We start from the raw sequence: 20092 nt of genomic DNA, 5'->3' as shown, positions 1-20092 counted from the left end.
AGGCAGGTGCTTGCAAGGGTACCGGGGAGCCACCTGGCCTGCGATATCTTTGATCTGATAAAAGTGCTGTACGGCTGAACTTGCACACAGATATGTTTCCCATTATGAAGCAAAGAGAGAGACAGAAAGAAAGAGAAAGAGGAGAGAGGAGAGAGAGAGAGAGAGAGAGACATCAGATCTCAAGTTTTCTGTTGCTATTAAGTGTTAACATTAGAGTTTTAAAAGGCCAACTGTGTGCCCCATGAATGGAGTCCTTTACTGAAACAAACATCTGCTTGCATATTGAAAAAAGAAAAATACGGTAACTTGTTTACTGAAAAAAGGGTTCTCCCAAGTGCAGCTATGGCAGTTCTGAAGATCCACTGAGGTACAGTAGGCTTTTGAATATATTGTAATTTCCTTTCTTTCTTCCCCCAATGCACGTGTTTTTCTGGGTTTCTTTTCTGTGAGATTCTGGTTCTAAGGATCAGCAGGCCGAAGACTGGGGCAACGGTAAGGCCCTCTCATTCTTGCGTCCCCCGTTCATGTGTGCGTACGGCTGTCTCTCCTCGAAGCTGGCCCGAAGGACCACCACGCCTGGGCCGTTCTCGGCTTTGTGTCCTGAGTGCTTGTCAGTGGGTTGGAGGGTGGAGGAGGGATCTAAAGGAATGCTCTCCATGTTTTCAGTCTCCAGGTCAAGCTCCTCTGTATCCGGAGGCTTGTTCTCTTCACTGTAGAAGAAGGAGACCTCTTTGAACGCTGGATCCAGCTCGTCTTTAATGCTGCCGATGATTTCCAGGAAGGAGGGCCTCATTTTCGGATTGTACTGCCAGCACATGCGCATCAATTCAAACCTGGACAGGGAACACACAGCAAAACCATTTACTAAGGTGTTTTACGAGCCCCGGCCGGAGCCCAACCAACCATGGCTGAATCGGACCACGCGTTTCAGAAAATCATTCAATTCTGATGGAAGATGAAGTGACAGGATTTTTATAGGCCGAGATCCCCCTGTCACATTGCGACCTTCTTTCTAATCACTGATTTACTCCGTAGGTCCTGTCTCAACCTTCTCCACTCCCTTCCACACACTTGCCCATAAAACAGCCTCGTGGATACCTGACATCCAGGAGCACTTCCTATTCTTTATTCCGACTTGGTATTTCTCTCTTTTTCCTCCAAAATGTCCTGTGCTTCCTCATTCATACAGCTACATGACAGAGCCTCTCGGAGTACCTCTTTCAAACAACCCTACCCTATCAACACTGCCTTGGAAAAAATTAAAACAGGAAATACACACGAAGTAGAGCATCGCTCTTTTCCCCTGAAAGGAGGAAATTACATTACAATTAATTGTAATCCCCAAAAGACATTTGCCAATATCTCAAAGACGTTCTCTAATCTTTTATTTTAGATTATGTTGTTTTCATTTACGGCCAGGGATGCATTAATACTTTACGGAGTGTGAGATCATCTGTTTGAGCACATCCATGATTAGATCTGTACGATGTCCCATGCTGGCAAAACAAAACCACAAAACGAAACAGCAACACATACATAATGAAAACAGCATTTGCATGACGCAGCAAAATTGGATATTCCTGAGAGATTGCCCTGAGCTTTAAACACAAAAAAGGATTTCACTGTCTGTGAAGATGGAAGAGGGATGTCTTCTGTTAACACAGCACAAGTAATAGGACAGATGTAAATAAGAAAAAGAAGAATTAACATTAATTCTTCAAGCCAATCCTCTGCATACACAGTACTCGGAGAAACACGCTGTGTGTAGGAAGTCACCACTGGCCAAGGCTACCACCTGCTGTGCTAGAATAACAATGGATCTAAAAAAAAACATTAAAAGAAAATAAAAGAAAAATCTTTCAGTTCAGGTAATGTACTGGAGAACCCTTCACATCTCTGACTGACCTTCCAGCACCAAGACCTGCTGTCCCAGTAACAGCCCCTCTCCTTGCTGGGCCACCAGCCCGGTTCAGCGGTCAGTCTGGGTTCGTTTCCGCACCTCTGCCAGCCTGCCCGTGTAAGGTTAGCCAGGTCACCTGAACTTCTGGGTTTGATTCGATAGACAATACCAGCTCCCCAACTTCCACAGATTCCCAGAAAGCAGGCAAGCAATTCTATTTTATGCTTTAATCAGCTCTCACTGCCTTCTGCCCCAGCAGCAGTTTACCAGATCTCTGCAGCAGTGTGTGGAATGATGGGTTTTTTAATTTTTTTTTTAAAAAAAAATAAAGACACAAAACCAAACAAAAATTCGCTCCTTTTTTAAATAGCACTTAAGTCCATCACTGAGTAACGTCTTAAGGTCTGCAGAGCCCCCGCTCTAGAACAGACCTTTCAACAGGACCATCACCGAGCTGGAAAACCCTGGACTCTGAAGCCCGTTGTTGTGCATCACCGCCACAGCAGGGTCCGGAGAGTCTGGAAACCCTGGCCTGAAACAAAACCAAAGCACAGAAATCCCCTGCCCGAGAAACTCGCTCCTTGGGCAATCCTGCTGCGTTTCCTCACCGGGCGCACTGTGTTCTCCGGTGCTGTGAACCAGCAAAGAGACAGAAATTTCGCTGCTGTGTTTGGGCTGCAAACACTGCTGAGAGCGCTTCAACCAAACCAAAAAGCAATCTTCACTGAAGTGCATTTGAAGGCACAAATATTCCTGTTAGAGCTCAGCTGACCCAACTGTGCATGAACTGAAGTCAGCCACCTGAGCACGGCCTTGTGACACCCAAAGAGAAGCTGGCAAAACCAGTCTGTGCCGGGAGAACTCCCCAGGTACTCACTGCCGTATCGTACCAGGCACGCAGACACACAAACACTGCTCAACCATTGCTTCGTTTAGAGTCTTCAAAAAAAAGTCTTTCCTAGCAGAAGTGAGGCCAAACGATAACACTGCGCTGTACCCTCACCCACAAAGGAGGAGGAAAGCTCGAGACATAAATATATAAAATCCATTTCTGTTACTTCATTGCTGTTCCCTTTCCAGCTGACTGCTGCGTCCCTGAATAGAAGCGTTAGCTGGAGCCAAGAACACTGGATATTCGCTGGCGCTTTGCCCTGAGGCCTAAGGGCAATGCTAAGGAGATACCACAAGCCGTGGAGTAATGCATGTGACATCAGCACAAACAAGGACATGTGATGTTTCTTTTAAGCCATTCCAGATTTGAAAACCCTACAGAGTTCCCATAAAAGGATTATTTTTTTCTTTTTAACTCCGTGGGTTCAACGACCTTGTTTACATCACCTTAAACAAAAAAAACCCTTCCCAGTAGACAATGGAAGAATTTACAGGCTGTTAATACAACCTGAGCAGTTTTATAAAGTATGTTCCTGACTGACGGCAAGTGAGCTCACGAAGCTGGAGGCATCGCCATGAGACAGAGGAACAGCCAGCCTGTGTCTCATGCATCTTTTGCTCAAAGAACCGTGCAGAAACAGTTACTTTTTGCAGAGACGGTAAAAAAAAAAAATCCCAGAAAATGGAAAGGTACTATAGAAGCTGCATGTGTGCTTTGCATCAGACTTGATTTGGTGGGGAAAACTGGAAGCCCCTCTCCTGTTCTGCTGTTGCTACATGCTGACACTGCCTCTGCACAGCAGACCCTGGTCTGTAACCAAGTGCTCGCCAGGAACAAAGGGAAAATCGGCAACGCGTAAATAGTCCATTCATCTTCAATACATACGGGGGAAGCAATTTGTTTCAAAACCAGACAGGAATTCCAGCCTCCACTACTTTTAAAAGCCCCATGGGAACACACTGCCCAAGAGCTTCAGCCGTAACAAACCTTCTCCCCACGCAGCCACCACCTGATGAACACTGGACATAACAATGGTAATACATAAAAACGTAACTTATTACACAGGAAGGGGAGAAAAACAGCAAAGCTTCTCCTGGCACCATCTTATTGAACCATCTGTCTTATTGCATAGCTCTGTCTGTAAAACCATGCAAACTATGCCAAGAGGGCGTAGCATAAACAGAGCTGAGTTTTGTTTCACCCTGTGTAAGAGTAAAAAGCCTCTAGAAATACCGTCCCCTTCATGCTCGGCCCTTTCGCAGGGATTTACCACCTCTCTGAACCACAAGACAACCGCGCCATAAAAACCCCCCTTTGCACAAGCAACTGATACAACCAAACTGCAGACCACCACCTCTCCTGTTCTTCAGGTGTCCTTGGTCTCTGATCCACCCAAAAGCTCCTGCCTCGCTGCTACCAGGGGTTAGCGAAGCACAGCCACTGACAAGTATTACGAGCATTGCAGCCTTAGGAGAGACGGGGCGTCCCGGACTGCCTGCATCACGTAGCATCCAGCCAGGCGGGGCAACAAGAGGCCCTTAGGAAAACTACAGCCCTGTGGGTGCAGCGTGCACGGCTGCGTCAACGCTCACATCATCTGCAAGGTTAAATCAGCACAGTCGGTGACAGTTGCAGCAAGATTCTTCTCCCTGTTCTCATCGACCCTTCCCCACAGCAGTCTGCCTCCTCCACCTGTTCTAGAGGTTTTTCTATGTCAATATACTCCCCTCTCTCTACAGAAAGGGAAATTTGTGTTCTGCCTGTAATTTGAGTTGTTTCCAAGTCAAACTGATTTAAAGAAAAAAGTATCTCTGCATTTGTAGCCTACCACATGAGACATAGAGAAGTTCAGTTCCTGGCTCCTCTACTCGCTTGCTTTCATGGGGTACCAAGCACAAATATATTGACTTCCCTGCAGCAGGTGGACTTCGCTTTCTGAACATCTTGTGTTAATATTAAAGTACCACAGACCAGTCAGTCTCCACCAGTAATTTGTGCTGTCTAAAAAATACCTTCCACTGACATGCCAAGAAACCCGTTTATAAACAGAACCTTTTAGAAACCTCCACAAAAAACAGGGCCCCCTATTTTACAAAGAGTTTCATGAAGTGCTTGAGAATGCAGTTGCCTCAAACACTCTGGGGTTGTCTGCCACGTCTGAAACATGTCTGGCAAGACCCACACGCAGTTTCAGGGCTCTCTGCAACTGTTATAAGCACCTTTCTGCCCGTTCAGTACTTTTCTTGGTTACCTCCTGCACTGGGAAGCCATTTATCAGACAGCTGGAGAAGAACTCTGCCTACAGACCAGGTCTCTCTGCCTGCCAGCAGCAGCACCTGTGAGGTTCAAGACTGGCAGCAGTTGTCAGGTTACTGAGTGTTGCACAGCATCTTTACAGCATCTTGGGCAAATGGGATGGAAGACGGGGAAAGAAATGAAAAGATGCAAAGAAAAAGCACCATAGTAACGCAAAATAGGTTCTCTGAGTGCCAAATGCACGTGCATGGGACAACGGTGAAGATTATTCCCGCAGTTTCCTACTGTCATTCCTTCAACAGCCTATTTGAATTTCAGCAGACCTGGGTGTCTGTCCTAACTCAAAGGTAAAACAAGCTGAAAGGGAGCTAAAGCAAGTCACAGTAAGTTTCTACGGTCAAAACATTCAATTTTCTTTTTTTGCAGCTTGGACAGAGTCAGGATGTTTTGTACACAACTACCACCAAAAAAAAAGAAGACACCACTAAACTGGATGTGCCTTAAGTTCAGAGTTCAGCCCTGTTCCTTGTTCTGATGGAGAGGAGTGGCTAAATTCAAAGGAAATTTTTTTTCTATTCTGCACCTCTGCAACATCAGCCTAAAGCCCTGGCGGCCATAACTAACGTGTGAACATCATCTTCGTTGAAATCAGCACATAAAGGCCCCTGCTGTCACAAACTGGTGCAAAGATTTGCTCTGCCAGACATTAACGGAACTCTCCCAGCTCACAAGCCAGCTACCCTGAAAGTGGATTCATCCACCAGCAACCCCCAGCAAGCAGAGGAGTATCTCTGAGGAGGAGGAAGGAGAACGGGCCGGGTGGGCTGCAGTAAAGAGAGCTTCTTGCTGTGACTGCCCTCCCGTCCCCCTGTTAATGGGGAATTCCTGATGCTGAATCTCTTGCTGAGTTTGTTCTCACTGTAAAGGTATTTTTTTCCTATGGACTCGGGGAGCTGATCCCTTCACACGCCCTGTTCTTCCCCCATTCCTGCCTGCTTCCCCCCTCCATTACACAGCTCCCACCGTGTTAAACAATCCCCAGTCAATCTGACTGCCAGAAATTCTCCACAGCATCGTGGAAGGGAAAGAATGTGAAACTGAGGAATCACATGGCAGCTACACCTCCCCCTGCATATACCACCCACCCCCCTCAAACAACAAAACAACACTGCCTGTCATCTGAAACCAAAGCCAGCGCTCCAGCCAAAAAAGCTCTTTTCCTAAGAATCCCAAGCAGCTGAGGCCCTTAAGTGATTGTATCCCTTCTGTGGGCCTCCAACAAATTTCAATAACTGCAAGACGCAGTATTTCCTTCCCAAAAGCCAGTTTGGGAAGTATATCAAAGTAATAAAGTCTGAACAACTGAAACTGCTGTACACAAAAGCCAGCAGAAGTATTTCAACAATGTAAAGCTAAAAACTGAAGCCTGCTGCATTGCACACCCTCCTCTGCTGCAAGGCTTTGTATCGATTCTAGGGGCAGGCAAAGGTTTTCCTGCGCGCTTCTGTCTGTGCTTACAGGAGAGGGAACTGTTAGCAGGGGGGATTTGTTTATCTCCATGTGATGAGCGCTGTGACTGAAATAGCAGCTCCAACACTGCTTCAGACAAAGGAACGACACATTCATTTATCTGTATGCTAAACTGAGAAGCTGAATTCCACAGAGTTTATGCACAATACATTTCAGCTCGTCCTGTGCTCTTTTTTTCTCTTCACGCTCAGCAGAATTACTTTAAGCAGAAGAGACAAGATTTCGGCACAAAGTCTTCCGCTGTAGCAAATGGCACTTAGGAACTTTTATTAAATCTAATTTTATTCAGGAACACAAAGATTGGGTTTTGATTCCTTATTAAAGGAGATAGCCCAAAGTGAGATTCTGGCCACAAGCAAAGTTGTTTTTTGGGATGTCTAACTACTATAAAATAACTGGATTGACAGAGACTGTCCAAGCAGCACCTCACATTACTATCACTCTTTAATAACCTCTCTCGCCGTGGATAGGGCAGAAGCGGACACTGAAGGGATCAGGAAAAACAAAAGCATGCACCCAGAACAGCAGTAACTGTCGACACTTACAGCATATCAGGACAATTGTCTGGTTTTTCCAGCAGACCTCCTTCCATCACGAAGCGGAGCACTTGCTCATTGGTCATGCCTTGGTATGGCTGCTCCGCTAACGTTGCGATCTCCCAAAGTACAACACCGAAAGACCTGGAAAACAAATTAGAACTTTAGAAAGCCAAGCAATATTTACCAGGATATTTTTCTTAGATAATGCAGTGCAGGCAGGTGTCCATGGGTATTTCCTTTTACCAAAACATTCCTATTGCTCAAAAAGTACACAGCTACAGTGACAGCCACATCACCTAGCGTAAGAGATTGTTGACTTCCAACACCTCTAGTCAACAGTGAGAAACAGCCTCCCAGTTCTGAATGACTCTTCAGAACAACCTCTGTAAGAAAAGGCTGGTAATATTACATCTCCATTTTTCACACCATGATCTACAGCTCGGAGCTGGTCATGACTGTGATCATTCAGTGGTCCAACATTACTTGATTACACCAGTGCAGGTCAATCAGTAAAGAAGCCACCAGAAGCTCACTGCATTGACCAGAAGCATCCTAACAGAGTAGATTTAACCTGTGAGGTTGCCTGGAGAATCAACTTGCACGTCACCTCCCTTTCCTATGGCTTTGATTTCAGACTAGGCACACTGCAAGGTGCGAAGAACAGTGGAGAGGAGAACAGAAAAGATGAAGGTAAGGAAAAGAAAAAAATTTAAATATCTGTTCCTATCTCTGTGCTTCCTGTAGAGAGGACCTCAGGCTGGATAGACACCCGATCATTAAAGTCTGAAAAAAGATCCCTGCGTGGCTGGGTGCAGGGAATCAAACCTTTAAGCACTTGGAGAAGTTGCAGAGACTGGTTATTTAAAGTGAGCTTGACAAGCCCCCCTTGCCCACAAAGATAGCAAGAAAAAAATCTGTACACTTGAGGAAACTAAACTCAAAATCTTCATGTAACATCTCTCAGGTACTCCTGACAGCAGCTGAGCAGGCAGTAACGCAGAACTGTAAGCTCTCATTCCAGCGCAAGCTGCTTTTCATCAGAAATACCTGAGTCACACAAATCCGATTTAAAAGCCGCATTTTTCCCTTACCGCTCTAGCAAGCTGAGAGCTAGACAGCGAATACACACCACCACACCTGTGCATCGCATCTGCCTTACCACTAAAAGCAAGCAAACAAACCAATCTCTATTCCCCAGGCACAAAAACACTTCTTGGGTAATACCCTGCTTTGGTTTCTTCCACATTCTAAGTCAAAGGTGCAAAGTAAGGATCCAGCCAGTCAACATACAGCAGCAAGCAAAACCAGTTTTTGAAGAAGACGTGGAAGAAATGCAACTGTTCTCCAGCTTCTTGTACCAAGACTTCGGCAGCAGAACATTTAAGCCCCCAGGAGAAACTCAGTTTCCCCTTTTGCAACAGGTATCTAACTATGCTCTCGAAAGAGAGCTTCTAGCTCCTTCCAACTACCTACAAAGGACAAGAGAAGTGGCAACAGGAGTCTGTCTAATAACAGGCACTGACTCCTGGCGAAGAAAGACAACCATAGTTATGTAATTGGGTAGTTCGGACGTAAGTATTGACACTTGCTAAAAATATCTCCATTTAAAACTAGTTTATTGAGCAGACATGGCTCAAATTGTCTGCCCTGCGCCGAAGAGTCATCTACTTTTAGAGCTGTTGTGCAAAGAAGGAAAATCTAGATGCTGTCTTGTCTTCTGCGGCTAAAGTGCTGAGTCAAGCCCAGAGAAAAAAAAGGGTAGTTTCAATAGGGTATTGTTGTGAAAACAGGAGTCCAGTATTATTAGCTGGTTATGGTAGAGTGGTTTTATCTTTCAGTTATCCACTGTATCTAAAATGGTTTGCATCTGGAGCCAGAAGCCACAAACAGACTGGCAATTGTTTGCCTTTCAGGGGAGGCAGGGACAGAGGGTCAACTCAACATTTTGGTGCCTTTGAAGCTACTTTGATCGCTGCAGGAATAATAAGAACAAGTCTTGCACACCTACTAGTCATATTATCATAACAAATAAACTTGTGTTGCTCCTTCAAGGCAACTATCAGCTCTGAAAGAATACAAGATGCACAAGACTTATTTATAGAAACACACCCTCACCCTGAACAGTATTACGTTAATTTTAAAACATTCCCCTGCCCTAACTACAACAAAAACAGTCCTGTCTAATTACCTCATTCTTCAGTCTGAAAAGCAATAAAAGACTGAATTGCTAAAATAAAGCTCCACCCTTCAAAACCTCCAGACACTCTTTCTGCAGTTTGCCATTTCACCTTACAGCTTATAAATCTGGGTCTCTGACCACTCACACAGTTTTGTCTTTTTGACATTTTGGCTTCTAAAACTTATCACGAAGAACATGGAACCAGATGTCACAATATCCTACCAAAAAGGCAGGAAAAACAATCTCAACATTTTTTTACTGTTTGATGAAAATAAATGGCCCCTGAAACAGCCAAGCTACACGGCAACTTCGAAATCTGAACCAATACAAGGAGTCAGGTAATTTCTCCTGGCACGAAGAGACCTTCGATGTACAGTGTTTGGTCTAAACGTTATGGAGAAGTAAACCAGGATGATCCTTTTGGCCATAAGCAGATCAAGTAAATAGACACTTTTTCATGACAGTGCTAAGTCAAGCTTCACTACATTTGGAATTTGGACTGAAATTTCTGAATCTATAGCTGTGGATACAAGCGGCAAACGCAAATGTACACGTGTTCTAAACAAACAGCATTTTCCTCCTGTTGAACCAGGGTTTTTGTACCTCCAGATAGCATACCTATGTGAACCCAATTTCAGAGTAAGTCACCTCTAACAACAGACAGACCTTCCCCAGGAGGAACCGCCTGAAATACTGATGAGAGCTGTGCACCTCCTCTCCATAAAGCAATTTTTCCTCTCTATGCTTTCAAGTAAAAACCTGTCAGATTTGTCCTCTTAAGTTTCCCAGCCTTATAATCAGTAAGCTACTTTCCTTGATGTGACTTCTGGCTAGGATATCTCTGATAAACTGCAATACTGTTTGCCCAACCCTGCTTTGGACTGAACGACCGAGGAATGCCAAATCTTGTTAACGCTGAAGGGAGAACTCACGTACTCCTGCAACAACTGAAGCGCGCATTTACTTCCGACACTTGATTTCGCATCACACCTGTGGGGGTGGTTTTCGTTTGGCATTTGAGCTACGTTAAAACAACGACGTCACTGAGCAGTTACGGGCAAAAAGGGAAGCGCGCATGGAACGCGCGCAGTACGTCACCGAAGGCGGACGCCTGATCCGCTGCAGCCCCCTTTTGATACAACGGCTGGAGATGACGGCTGGACTTCAAAAGTTACTGCTGTGCGGTAAGAACAGGCAGGTCTGCCAGCTCTTCGCTCCAGGCTCGTTCAGTTCTACAGCTGAGGATTTTCTAGCGATATATTCCAAATTTCTGTCTGCTTTGGGAAGCCATTACAAGTCCCAAACTTCTTTTACTGCAGCGGGACTGCCAAAAGCATGCCTGTGCTGTTCCGTTAGATAAAAGGCTGAGACAGGGCTTCCCCTCCAACTCAGAGTGGTTATTTTCACGTAATTCCAAGTTTGAGGGTTACTGTGTTTGTAAGTTACTCGCCATATGCAAAAAAATTTAAGTAACATTCTGGTGCTTTTTCACTTGCTACATAATTCCTCTTGTGAACCTCTCACTCAAAGCTGGTGCTGTGGACTAGAGTCCACTGACTCCAAAATCCTCAAGCTGTTTAAAGAAAATGCAGTTTACTACTAAAATACCATTCCTACTGACTTCTAGACATTTGGAGGCAATCAGCTGCCAATTCTGTAACAGATCAGCAGTAAAAACATCTTGTTAGGAAGGCAGAGAAACCATAAAAGACAGAGTAGAGGTTTTGCCAGTACATGTTTGTCTTCTGCCAAGTCCTCCCTACCTATCTGCAAAAGTTTGGGGGGGGGGCAGGGGGATTGTGCCAGAGTATTATTTTCTTCCAAGAAGTGTATTTTGAAATCTCCTGAATGCCTCTATTAATAACTTCACAGATAGAGCAACCAGACAAAGTGGTTTTAAAGAAAAACCTGTTTCTGCATCTTGCGGTATACAAAACAAGCAAACAAAGCTCCAAATGGAGAGGGATATACACAAGGGAGAACTCCCAAGAAAAGACCTGCTGGTGTACACAAACCGTCTGCGGGAAAGTAGAGTTATTTACACAGAAGGTTTTGATAGAAAAGCAGGTCAGTGCTATGAACCTTTCTATATTCTTGGCAACTTCTAATGCTTTTCTTGCAGGAGGGCAATTTGAAAAATGACAACTTGCTCTTCCAGGTGAAGGTAATGTTTTTCACTGCACAACTGATTTTACAGCCCACAGCAGGAAACATGCCGTCACCTCCAGTTTTGGAAATCCATTTAATTCTGCTCTGAGAGCAGAATTTAACCTCAAGAGTTCTTGATTTTGCAATGGAAATATGAAATACGAAGCAGAATGCTTCACAGTGGAAAATGAGTTACCTTTGAAGAGACAGGAGAAGCAGTATACTGAGTTAAGTCTACTAAAACAAGAGAAGAGGCTAGAAAGAAGAGGGGCCAAAACAGGTTTTTCAGAGCCCCTTTTTTGTTACCAGACATCGGAGTGTGTTGTGAAGACTCCATCTTTCAGTGATTCTGGGGACATCCAGCGGACAGGCAGCAAACCTTTCCCTCCTTTACGATAATAATCTGTCTCGTAGATATCTCTTGTCATGCCAAAATCTAGAAGGTATAAACACTTTGAGTTTGCATGATAAAATGACGAACATTTCCCCCTACTAGAAGCCATTGTAGCCAGTAGAGAATCACAGCTTGGTGCCAAGAATCTGCAAACTGTTACCACGACATGTTACTTTGCAGGCACTTTACCTGCTGCTTTAGGGCTGGTAAGCTCCCCCCCTCAACAAAACCAACAGATCTTTTTACCATTGACTTCAGTGTGTGAGAAGTCTGAATGATTTAAATATATTAATATGAGAAGTTCTGGGATTTATGCTCAAGCATTGCAGTAAGCTAGCTCTTCTGAAGGTCATATAATTCACTAATCTATTCTCTGAATTCACTCATTTTATTTTCTTTTTAATCTAAAGAGTGTAAAGATCTCCTTTAGTACTTAATACCACTGTCTTTAACTCAAGAATCTCACATGTTGAGGGAAATGCTTCTTTTTTCTTCCCCTCTCCTGTATAATATTCCATCTCAAATGCTACAGAGGATTAGGCTATTCATTTGTGACTAACACAGACCAGTATTAAAGACATACTTTGGGTCATACGCATGTCCTTATCTGTAAACACGGAAGTTTTTGCAAGACTTGGATGTAACAACGCTCATCTCCTGACTGTAACTCAGACTAATTTCTGCATTTTTTTCTGTACAATCAGCTTGATGCACAAAAAACTGCTGGGTCTTGGACCAGCCTATTTAAACCGGTTATGACATTTTCAGACACTAACAAAAAAGTTACAAAATCAGGTAACAACAAATCTCTTACTGATACTAAATGCTGTCTGCTAACCCAGCAGACCTAGGGCAAAATCCATTTTATCGATACAGACCTGTAGCTGCCCCTTTTTTCCCTGGGAAAACTGGAGTGATAAGAGGACAGAATTCCTCCAGTTCTCAGTTGTTCTCACAGTCTATGGATGTCATCATTACCAGGCTTGACGAGTGACTGACCACTGATCCTTCTTGTTCCTTGTCTGCTAGGGACACTGGTACCCTCGGTGATCATGACTAAAAAGGCCATCTGTGCAGCTACTCCATCACTCCCACACACCAAGGTGACTTTATCCTGGCTGACTGGAAAATTCTTTTAAAATGTAATGCAAATAAGAAACCGATATGCAACAAGCATGGGATAGTGTAGCATAAAGCTCCTCCTCTGAGATCTAAACCGTCTGAGTTGGCGTGTTCCAGTCAAGATCCTCCCAAACTGTTTCTACATGAAGGGATTTTCAATACTGGTACACAAATAAGAGCAGTGCTGCATATTTCACAAAATGCTTTCAGGGTAACCATGTACCACGTTAACGGGAAGAAATGCACCAGCTTCAGTTCAAAGAATTGTAAAACATGCTGGTGGGGGGGAAGAGTGAGAAAATCACAGTGAAAAGGATTTAGGCTGATTTCTCTCAAACCTGAAAAAAAAATGCACAAAATTCCCCAAAGATCTTATTTCCTAATTAACTGACTCAAAATGAAATCATTTTTTCTTTCTCCCAAACGACAGGATTACTTACACAAATTATCAAAATAGCTGAGTTAAGGTCGGAGAAAAAGAATCGGTTTCCTACAGCAGAAAGCTGTTGCTACACATGTTATTTTAATATGCGCAACTCAAAAACAGCCAAAAGCTTAAAATCACTCTCTCTGGAGAGAAGTCTGAAAAAACTCATCTGACACTATTTTGGAGGGGTGGTGAAGGGAAAAAAAAAAAAAAAAAAAAAAAAAAAAAGCCATGTTCTAACAGCAGAGCAGAAGAAAAGCCATTCTGTTGTCTGGAAAGCAGAACTCCAGTTCAGACTGGAAAGCACCCAGCTGAAGTCAAGCCTTACATTCCACTTCCAAATCAGATAGGTTTTAAAATAATCCTAAAATTCTCATTCTTGAATCAATAAACAGGAGGTGGAATTATTTTTGCGCATTAACAGAAAAGCCAGTGACGCGCCAGCGGTAACTACGCCACCCGCCCAGATGTCTGCAGCATCTGCACCTCAAATCGCTGCCTCGCTAGCTCTTTTGAAACCCACATGCTACACTATTTCCTCACTGGAACAACAGCGAGTAGAGGTATTCCAAGAGTTTCAACTCCATGTTGACTGCTCACAGCTCTTAAATCACAGCAAGCCTTCACGAGGAACATATTTCATCCTGCAGAAATTTAAACTAGAGCTAAGTTTTAAAAGGTCTTTCACACAGCTTTCAAAAAACTCAAATGCCTTCTAAGATGCTGATTTTTCAAGATGATGTTTTTCATTTGTGTAAGTGTCATGGAAGCGCACCTCCAATTTTCACTGTGAAGTCTTCTGCCACCATGCAGTTTCTCGCAGCAAGGTCTCTGTGAACAAATTTGTTGGCGTTGAGGTATGCCATCCCATCAGCAATCTCTCCTGCCATCTGAATCATCTTCTTCAAAGTCGGAGGTGCCTGGCCAGGATTATTCTGAGCAAGATTAAGAAGATAAAACAGGTAAGAGGGAAAGACAAAAAGTAACTATTTCTACATAAACTGTAACATAGTTTGGGGGTTTTGTTTGTTTGGGTTTTGTTGTTGTTTTCGGGGGTTTTTTGGTGTTTGTTTCGGTTTGGTTTTTAAATCACATCGTCATAATTCATCCTGACATGATCTAGGCTAAACAGTAACTCATGATTTCTAAGCATCTACTTAGTGGGAAAATTGGCCATATCAAGCTGGGTTACAAACAGAACTCCCAAATAGCTCTTTTATAACAGGCCTTTTCTGTTTTAGGGAACACAACCAGAAAGACTTTTTGGCATACGGATATTATCTTACACCTATGGAGTTTCAATGTTCATCCTTCCGCCACACAAGTTCTGAGATACAAAGCAGAGGGCTTATTTTAGAGATTTCTACTGTTTCATCTTCACACACCACCAGAAGATGTTAAATGATTTCATTTCCTGTTCTCCATAACCAGATGTCTTTTGAATTACTTCTATTTGTAAACAGGAGAAAAGCTTATGGGACAGTTTCTTTAGAAGCAAATTCAGCCCTTAGCATCCATGGATATATGGCTTCTGGCATTCTCAATCCCATGGATGCAGGAGTTCAGGTATTTATACACCACCAGTTAAGTCCCACTATCCCTTACCAGTATGAATTTGCCTTGGCTTTACACCCCTTGGATCATCATCCCTGACAAGAGCAACAAAAACCATGGCCTCCTTTACTGAATTCTACTAATGACAAAGACCCTAAAGCACACAGATCAAGTCACTGAACTTTATCACATCCCCACCCAGAGACTAAACAGTCCCTTACCCACCACCTTCCACGGAAAGTGTTCATGTCCAGTCCCGTCACCACTTTCTCTCAATGCAAAGCAGCAGTTTGAATGAGCCATACCCACTACTTCCAACTCCCAAGAGCTGAACACAACCCCCGCTATGGGAGCCAAGAAGATATAAGCAAGAAAGCCCACAAGGACCAATGCGAGTGGAATCCCCAGGAGGAAGAGAGAGGTGTGGGAGCTGCATGGTTAAACTATTGGCAAAGCCAGCGGTCAGGCAAGCCCTCCATCCACACCTTATTGAAGTTTCCTGCCTTCCTCCTCATACATGACCTCAGAGGACTTCGCTCAACTCGTTACACTGCACATCAAGGGGGGCAGGGAATTTAGGCACAGGCCTATCACAGACCGCTTTGGAGAGCGCCAGCATACAAGACAGAACAGCCAAGTACAGAGCTCATCATTTTGGCAATTTCTATACAATGTCACTGTCCATTTTTACAAAGTTTGTTGAATTCAACCAACCTGAAACATTATCAGTCATAAATGCCAGTCAGGCTCTTAGCTCATAGTCCTACTGGTATCTGCTGAACCCTGTATTCAGTATGATTATTTTCTGGATCAAATCACTTAAGCAATCTGCTCCTGCGACATGCGCTGCCCTCCATTTCTACCATATTCATTCTCTTGAGCACACATTGTCACATTGTGCTCATGTTCTGTTCCTTTGTTACGCACATCAGAATTTCTAGATCGAGGGCAAAAGCTGCTGAGCTCATTTTCTACATAGTCTACTATGATTTCAGCGGCAAGTGTCCTGTGCATCGTCTTCATCCTTCAGACCCTGTATCATATGTGGCAATTTTAGCTGTTAGACTGACAGCCTACATATCAGAGTATGCATATTAGCAAAGATATTAGATTTTTACTTTCCAGCAGAGGCAACAGGCAGGATATACAACATGAAACAATTACCCTAACGTGCATGCTTCAACTAGCCAATTTCTTGTTTAACATCTTGACAAGAAATTAGATTAGACAAGAGATTTAATTCAAATCTGGAGAACGGGACTCAGTAACACAAGAAGGGACCTCTTCCATGCAGTACACTGGGCTATGTGCAATAGCTGCCTCATGAAAACAGGTGTTGCAGATCACAGAGCAGCTCACGTTGTTGTTCTTTGAGCTTAAGGAGAAGGGCAAGAAAGGCTAATTGCCTGCTGCTTCCAACGGGACGCTGTTTCATTCAAGACGATTCTAATTGAAGAAATAATAAAAAAAAACATCCGACAGCTCATGGCTCACCTCTGTGTCTGGCCTCAATGATCTCAGGTAACTTTTCAGGTCCCCACGTGTCATCAGCTCCATGATAACCAGCGTAGGCTGGCCCTGAGAAACAACACCAAGCAGCCGAACCTGGAAGAGGAAAAACAAATGTTCTGTTACAAATACTGCTAACTGAACTGCAGTAATCGTTTATTTATGTTGATACGTAGCCCCAAACACCCGTGAACCTGGGAAAGGTCTGAAAGCAGATTTGGTTCCACTGACTCCCGTTTCACAATAATACTATAAAGCTGCGCAGAGCTGAAGCTAAAGTTGAAGCTAAAAGCCCAAGTTCCTGCTTCAGTCAGTGAAGACAGGTCCCAAACACCCTCACGCCAGTGAGCACTGCAGCTCTATGAATCACAGCCTTGTTACATTTTCATGACTTACCACATGGTGACAATTAAACTCCTTCATCACTGAGGCCTCATTTAAGAACTCTATCCTCTCACGCATGCTTGCAGACTCATTGACAGTCTTGATGGCCACCCTGGTCTCTGGCTCATCCTTCACCACTCCCTTGGCTATTCCCTCATACACCATTCCAAAGGAGCCTTGCCCAAGCTCCCGACACATGGTGATCTTCTCACGGGGCACCTCCCATTCATCTGGAACGTACACTACAGAGAGAAAGAACAGGCCATGATGTTCCACTTCGGTAAGCGGTGCCATCACTCAGTGCCCTCTGATACCAACTGCCCAAACAGTTTCACTGTCAAAAACACGAGGACACAACGCTGAGACCTTGCATGACGTAGGCAAATAGTCCACAGTCTTTCCCATATAGAGACAGGCAGATGCTCGCCATACAAATAAATCTTAAAGAAATGTGCAGAGGGACCTGAAGTGGCCTCACTATGGTACTGACATAATGGGACGGAAATAGGGAACCTCAAAGTACAAAACCATGGTGGGAAGAGGCTTGAATCAATACTTCAGGCTCGAGCTTTTCTTGGGATCCTTGGTTTTCTAACTCTTCCAGACAGCATCAAACATACTTGATCATCTGTATCAGTTTAGTGGCTGCTGTATTCCATATTAACAGATTGATTTTATGACTAGAGGGAAACAGACTCTCTGATCTAATAGGCTCTTTGCATGAAACTATTCTGATCACTTGCACACACGCCGTTTCACCAGTGAAGGCAGAACGTGGCAAGTCTTTGATCTGAGGCAGAAGAGAGACCTCAGAAGGTGACTGCCAAGAGGGAGGACTGCCTCAGGCAAGAAGACATCTGAGTAGTCACTGATGCTGCTGCCTATCAGTCACCAAATGAAGGGACAGTTGTGTCACATGCTCTGGACGGGTGAAATGACAGGATGCAAAAATAGAGGATTATAGCATGAACACTGACAGACCTTTAACCCTAACGGCGCTGCTATAAAAAATTACAGTAAAATAGTCTGCTGCCGCTCTGGCAAACCCACTGGCCTCCCAGCGGCTTCCGGCAACACTATTCCAGCAAGAAGTCTACAGCAGTAGCACCAAACTAAACCACCAACAGAAGTTCGGATGCCTCATGGAAATCTGTCTGATGTTCCGATCTCCTCCTGCACTTGATGAGCTCCACACGTACATAATCCGTACAGTATGGGCACATGCCTGTTACAGACAGCCACACCTCAGGTGAGGGGAATAAATTCATTATCTAGCAAGTAGGGTTGCACAAGGAACATAGCTGCTTTTTCTATTTTATTGTTTCGTGGTTGTTGGGGTTTTTTTGTTTGTTTGTTTTTAAAAAAAGGCAATTCATTTAGCCAGAAAGCTGAATTTCCATGGTTCTCCATTCCACAGCACATGGGCTTTCTGGAGATGAAGAGCTGAGGATCCCTGCAACATCAGGCTCATTCAGCTCCTGCTGCTGGCTCAGGGACAGCCAACACAAGAACTGGCAAGTTAATCTACACCATTAGCAGACACAACCTCCTGCGATAGTGAAGTACGGGAAAACAGTACAGACATACAGAAAGCAAAACCCAAAAAGTATGCTGTCCTAGGAACAGCAATTTTCTTTTAAAGAATTTTTATTTCCTGGATGGTTTTAAACACTTGAGAATTATCCACATTGTGTCTCCCACAGAAAATTGTGAGAAATTAAAGATGCCCCCCAAAACCCCACATCTGACTTGAGAACTACAATTATTTCACTGTTAGCAGAGCACTCAACACACAATACCCCAGCTAGGATCTAAACGCTGCCACAGTCTAATAGCTCTAAATATTGTCATCACCAAATATACACATCAGTCACAAATACATGAGGTCAGTTTGAAACTGGCTTTAAAAAAAACTGTTTTAGCAGCTAGAGAAAAACTGGAGTCTAAGTGAAAACATCACTGGACAAGTAGATGATAATCTGAAACTAATGCATCCAAATTTGCCTCATCTGAATACAGGAAAAATGTCCAAATCCTCCCAGTTTCAATAGACAAGCGAGACTTATGTATTATCAATGATGGATTCCATGGCTGTGCTAATAAATGGAGAAAGTGGTTTTACACCACTCCTTTTAGAGTTTCATACCTTTCAGAGTCAGACACGAACAGAATACACGGCAGCAAAGGCATCAGAAGCATAAGACCAAACTTACCATCTGAAGCACTGAAGTACTCGGGGTTCACAGAAGCATAAAGTACTCCATTGCCCAGTCTGTCACTGTTCCTGTTGAAATATTTTTTTAATTTTTTAATCTTTAAACTTAAGTAAATTTCAGATCACCTTTTCTACAGCTTTTCCACTGTTTGCTCAACCACAGAATACTATTTACTGTAAGTGGAGAGCTTTTCAGACAAAGGGTTTGAAACGAAGTTCTTAATCTGCCTCACATAATCAAAGGGAAAACAGCCCAGAAGAGCTTTCCCAAGAAACCCGCAGTCTTCGTTCTACCAAATCAGCACCAGAAAAGCGTAAACACAAGGCACTTTTAGCTGCTGGGTAAACTTCCTTCAAGAAAGGCAGCTGGACGGTGATTCACCCAGAAGACCTGTGGCTGAGAACATACTTTCATGTCATCTGCGCTACTGTGGGAGAGAAGTGATCTAGCAAAGAACAAGATTGTTTTTAATGGGTAATTCCACTCAACTATTTTGTAAGTGTTTCTATCATATTTTAAAAACACACACCCCACCCCACCCCCCTTTTACTGGGGTGATTGTCAGAGTAAGACATATTACTCAGCACAGACTATCAATCAGACCTTAGAGAATCAAAGACAAAACATTCTTGTGGGCCAGAACAACAGTTTAAAGAAGGATGAGTTATCAGGCATTTCACCTAGGAGAGCCCAAGGGAATGCCAAGCAGGTATTGTACATCACTAGATACAAAGTCCTTCTTGGAGCGCTTGATGAGAACTGGTACTACTGCCTGTGCACAAATGAATTAGAGCTGGAAATAATGGGATACTCAATCAGCATAATTTATATGAGTGTAATAAAAACCGTCCATGCCTAGAAAGCTGCAAGGCTGAACATTTGCACTGACTTCCATTAAGTTCTCATTATGCATTTCAATTACATAAAAAAATAAATAAATGATTATTTACAAAAAAAAAAAAACACAACACAAAAAAACACCCACCAAAAAACCCACAAAACTGAGGAAAACAAATCAATGGAACAGTCCCCTAGACTGCTT

The 20092-nt window shown here is 43.6% G+C and overlaps 1 protein-coding gene across 2 annotated transcripts in view; it reads right to left on the bottom strand.

The window, feature by feature from the left end:
* Positions 1-466: 466 nt before the first annotated feature.
* IGF1R (insulin like growth factor 1 receptor) overlaps positions 467-20092 on the bottom strand; it is a 185274-nt gene continuing 165648 nt past the window's right edge. For both annotated transcript variants that reach the window (XM_086471912.1, XM_086471913.1), the window contains exons 15-21: positions 19048-19118; positions 16847-17076; positions 16436-16546; positions 14163-14322; positions 11751-11880; positions 7124-7258; positions 467-833 (exon numbers count right to left, since the gene is read on the bottom strand). In XM_086471912.1, the coding sequence (XP_086328038.1) occupies positions 467-833; positions 7124-7258; positions 11751-11880; positions 14163-14322; positions 16436-16546; positions 16847-17076; positions 19048-19118 (1204 nt within the window). The remainder of the gene's footprint in view (positions 834-7123; positions 7259-11750; positions 11881-14162; positions 14323-16435; positions 16547-16846; positions 17077-19047; positions 19119-20092) is intronic.

Source organism: Leptosomus discolor, chromosome 11 (assembly GCF_034619465.1).
Source record: "Leptosomus discolor isolate bLepDis1 chromosome 11, bLepDis1.hap2, whole genome shotgun sequence".
NCBI lineage: Eukaryota > Metazoa > Chordata > Aves > Leptosomiformes > Leptosomidae > Leptosomus > Leptosomus discolor.
This window is presented reverse-complemented; position numbering and strand designations above follow the sequence as displayed.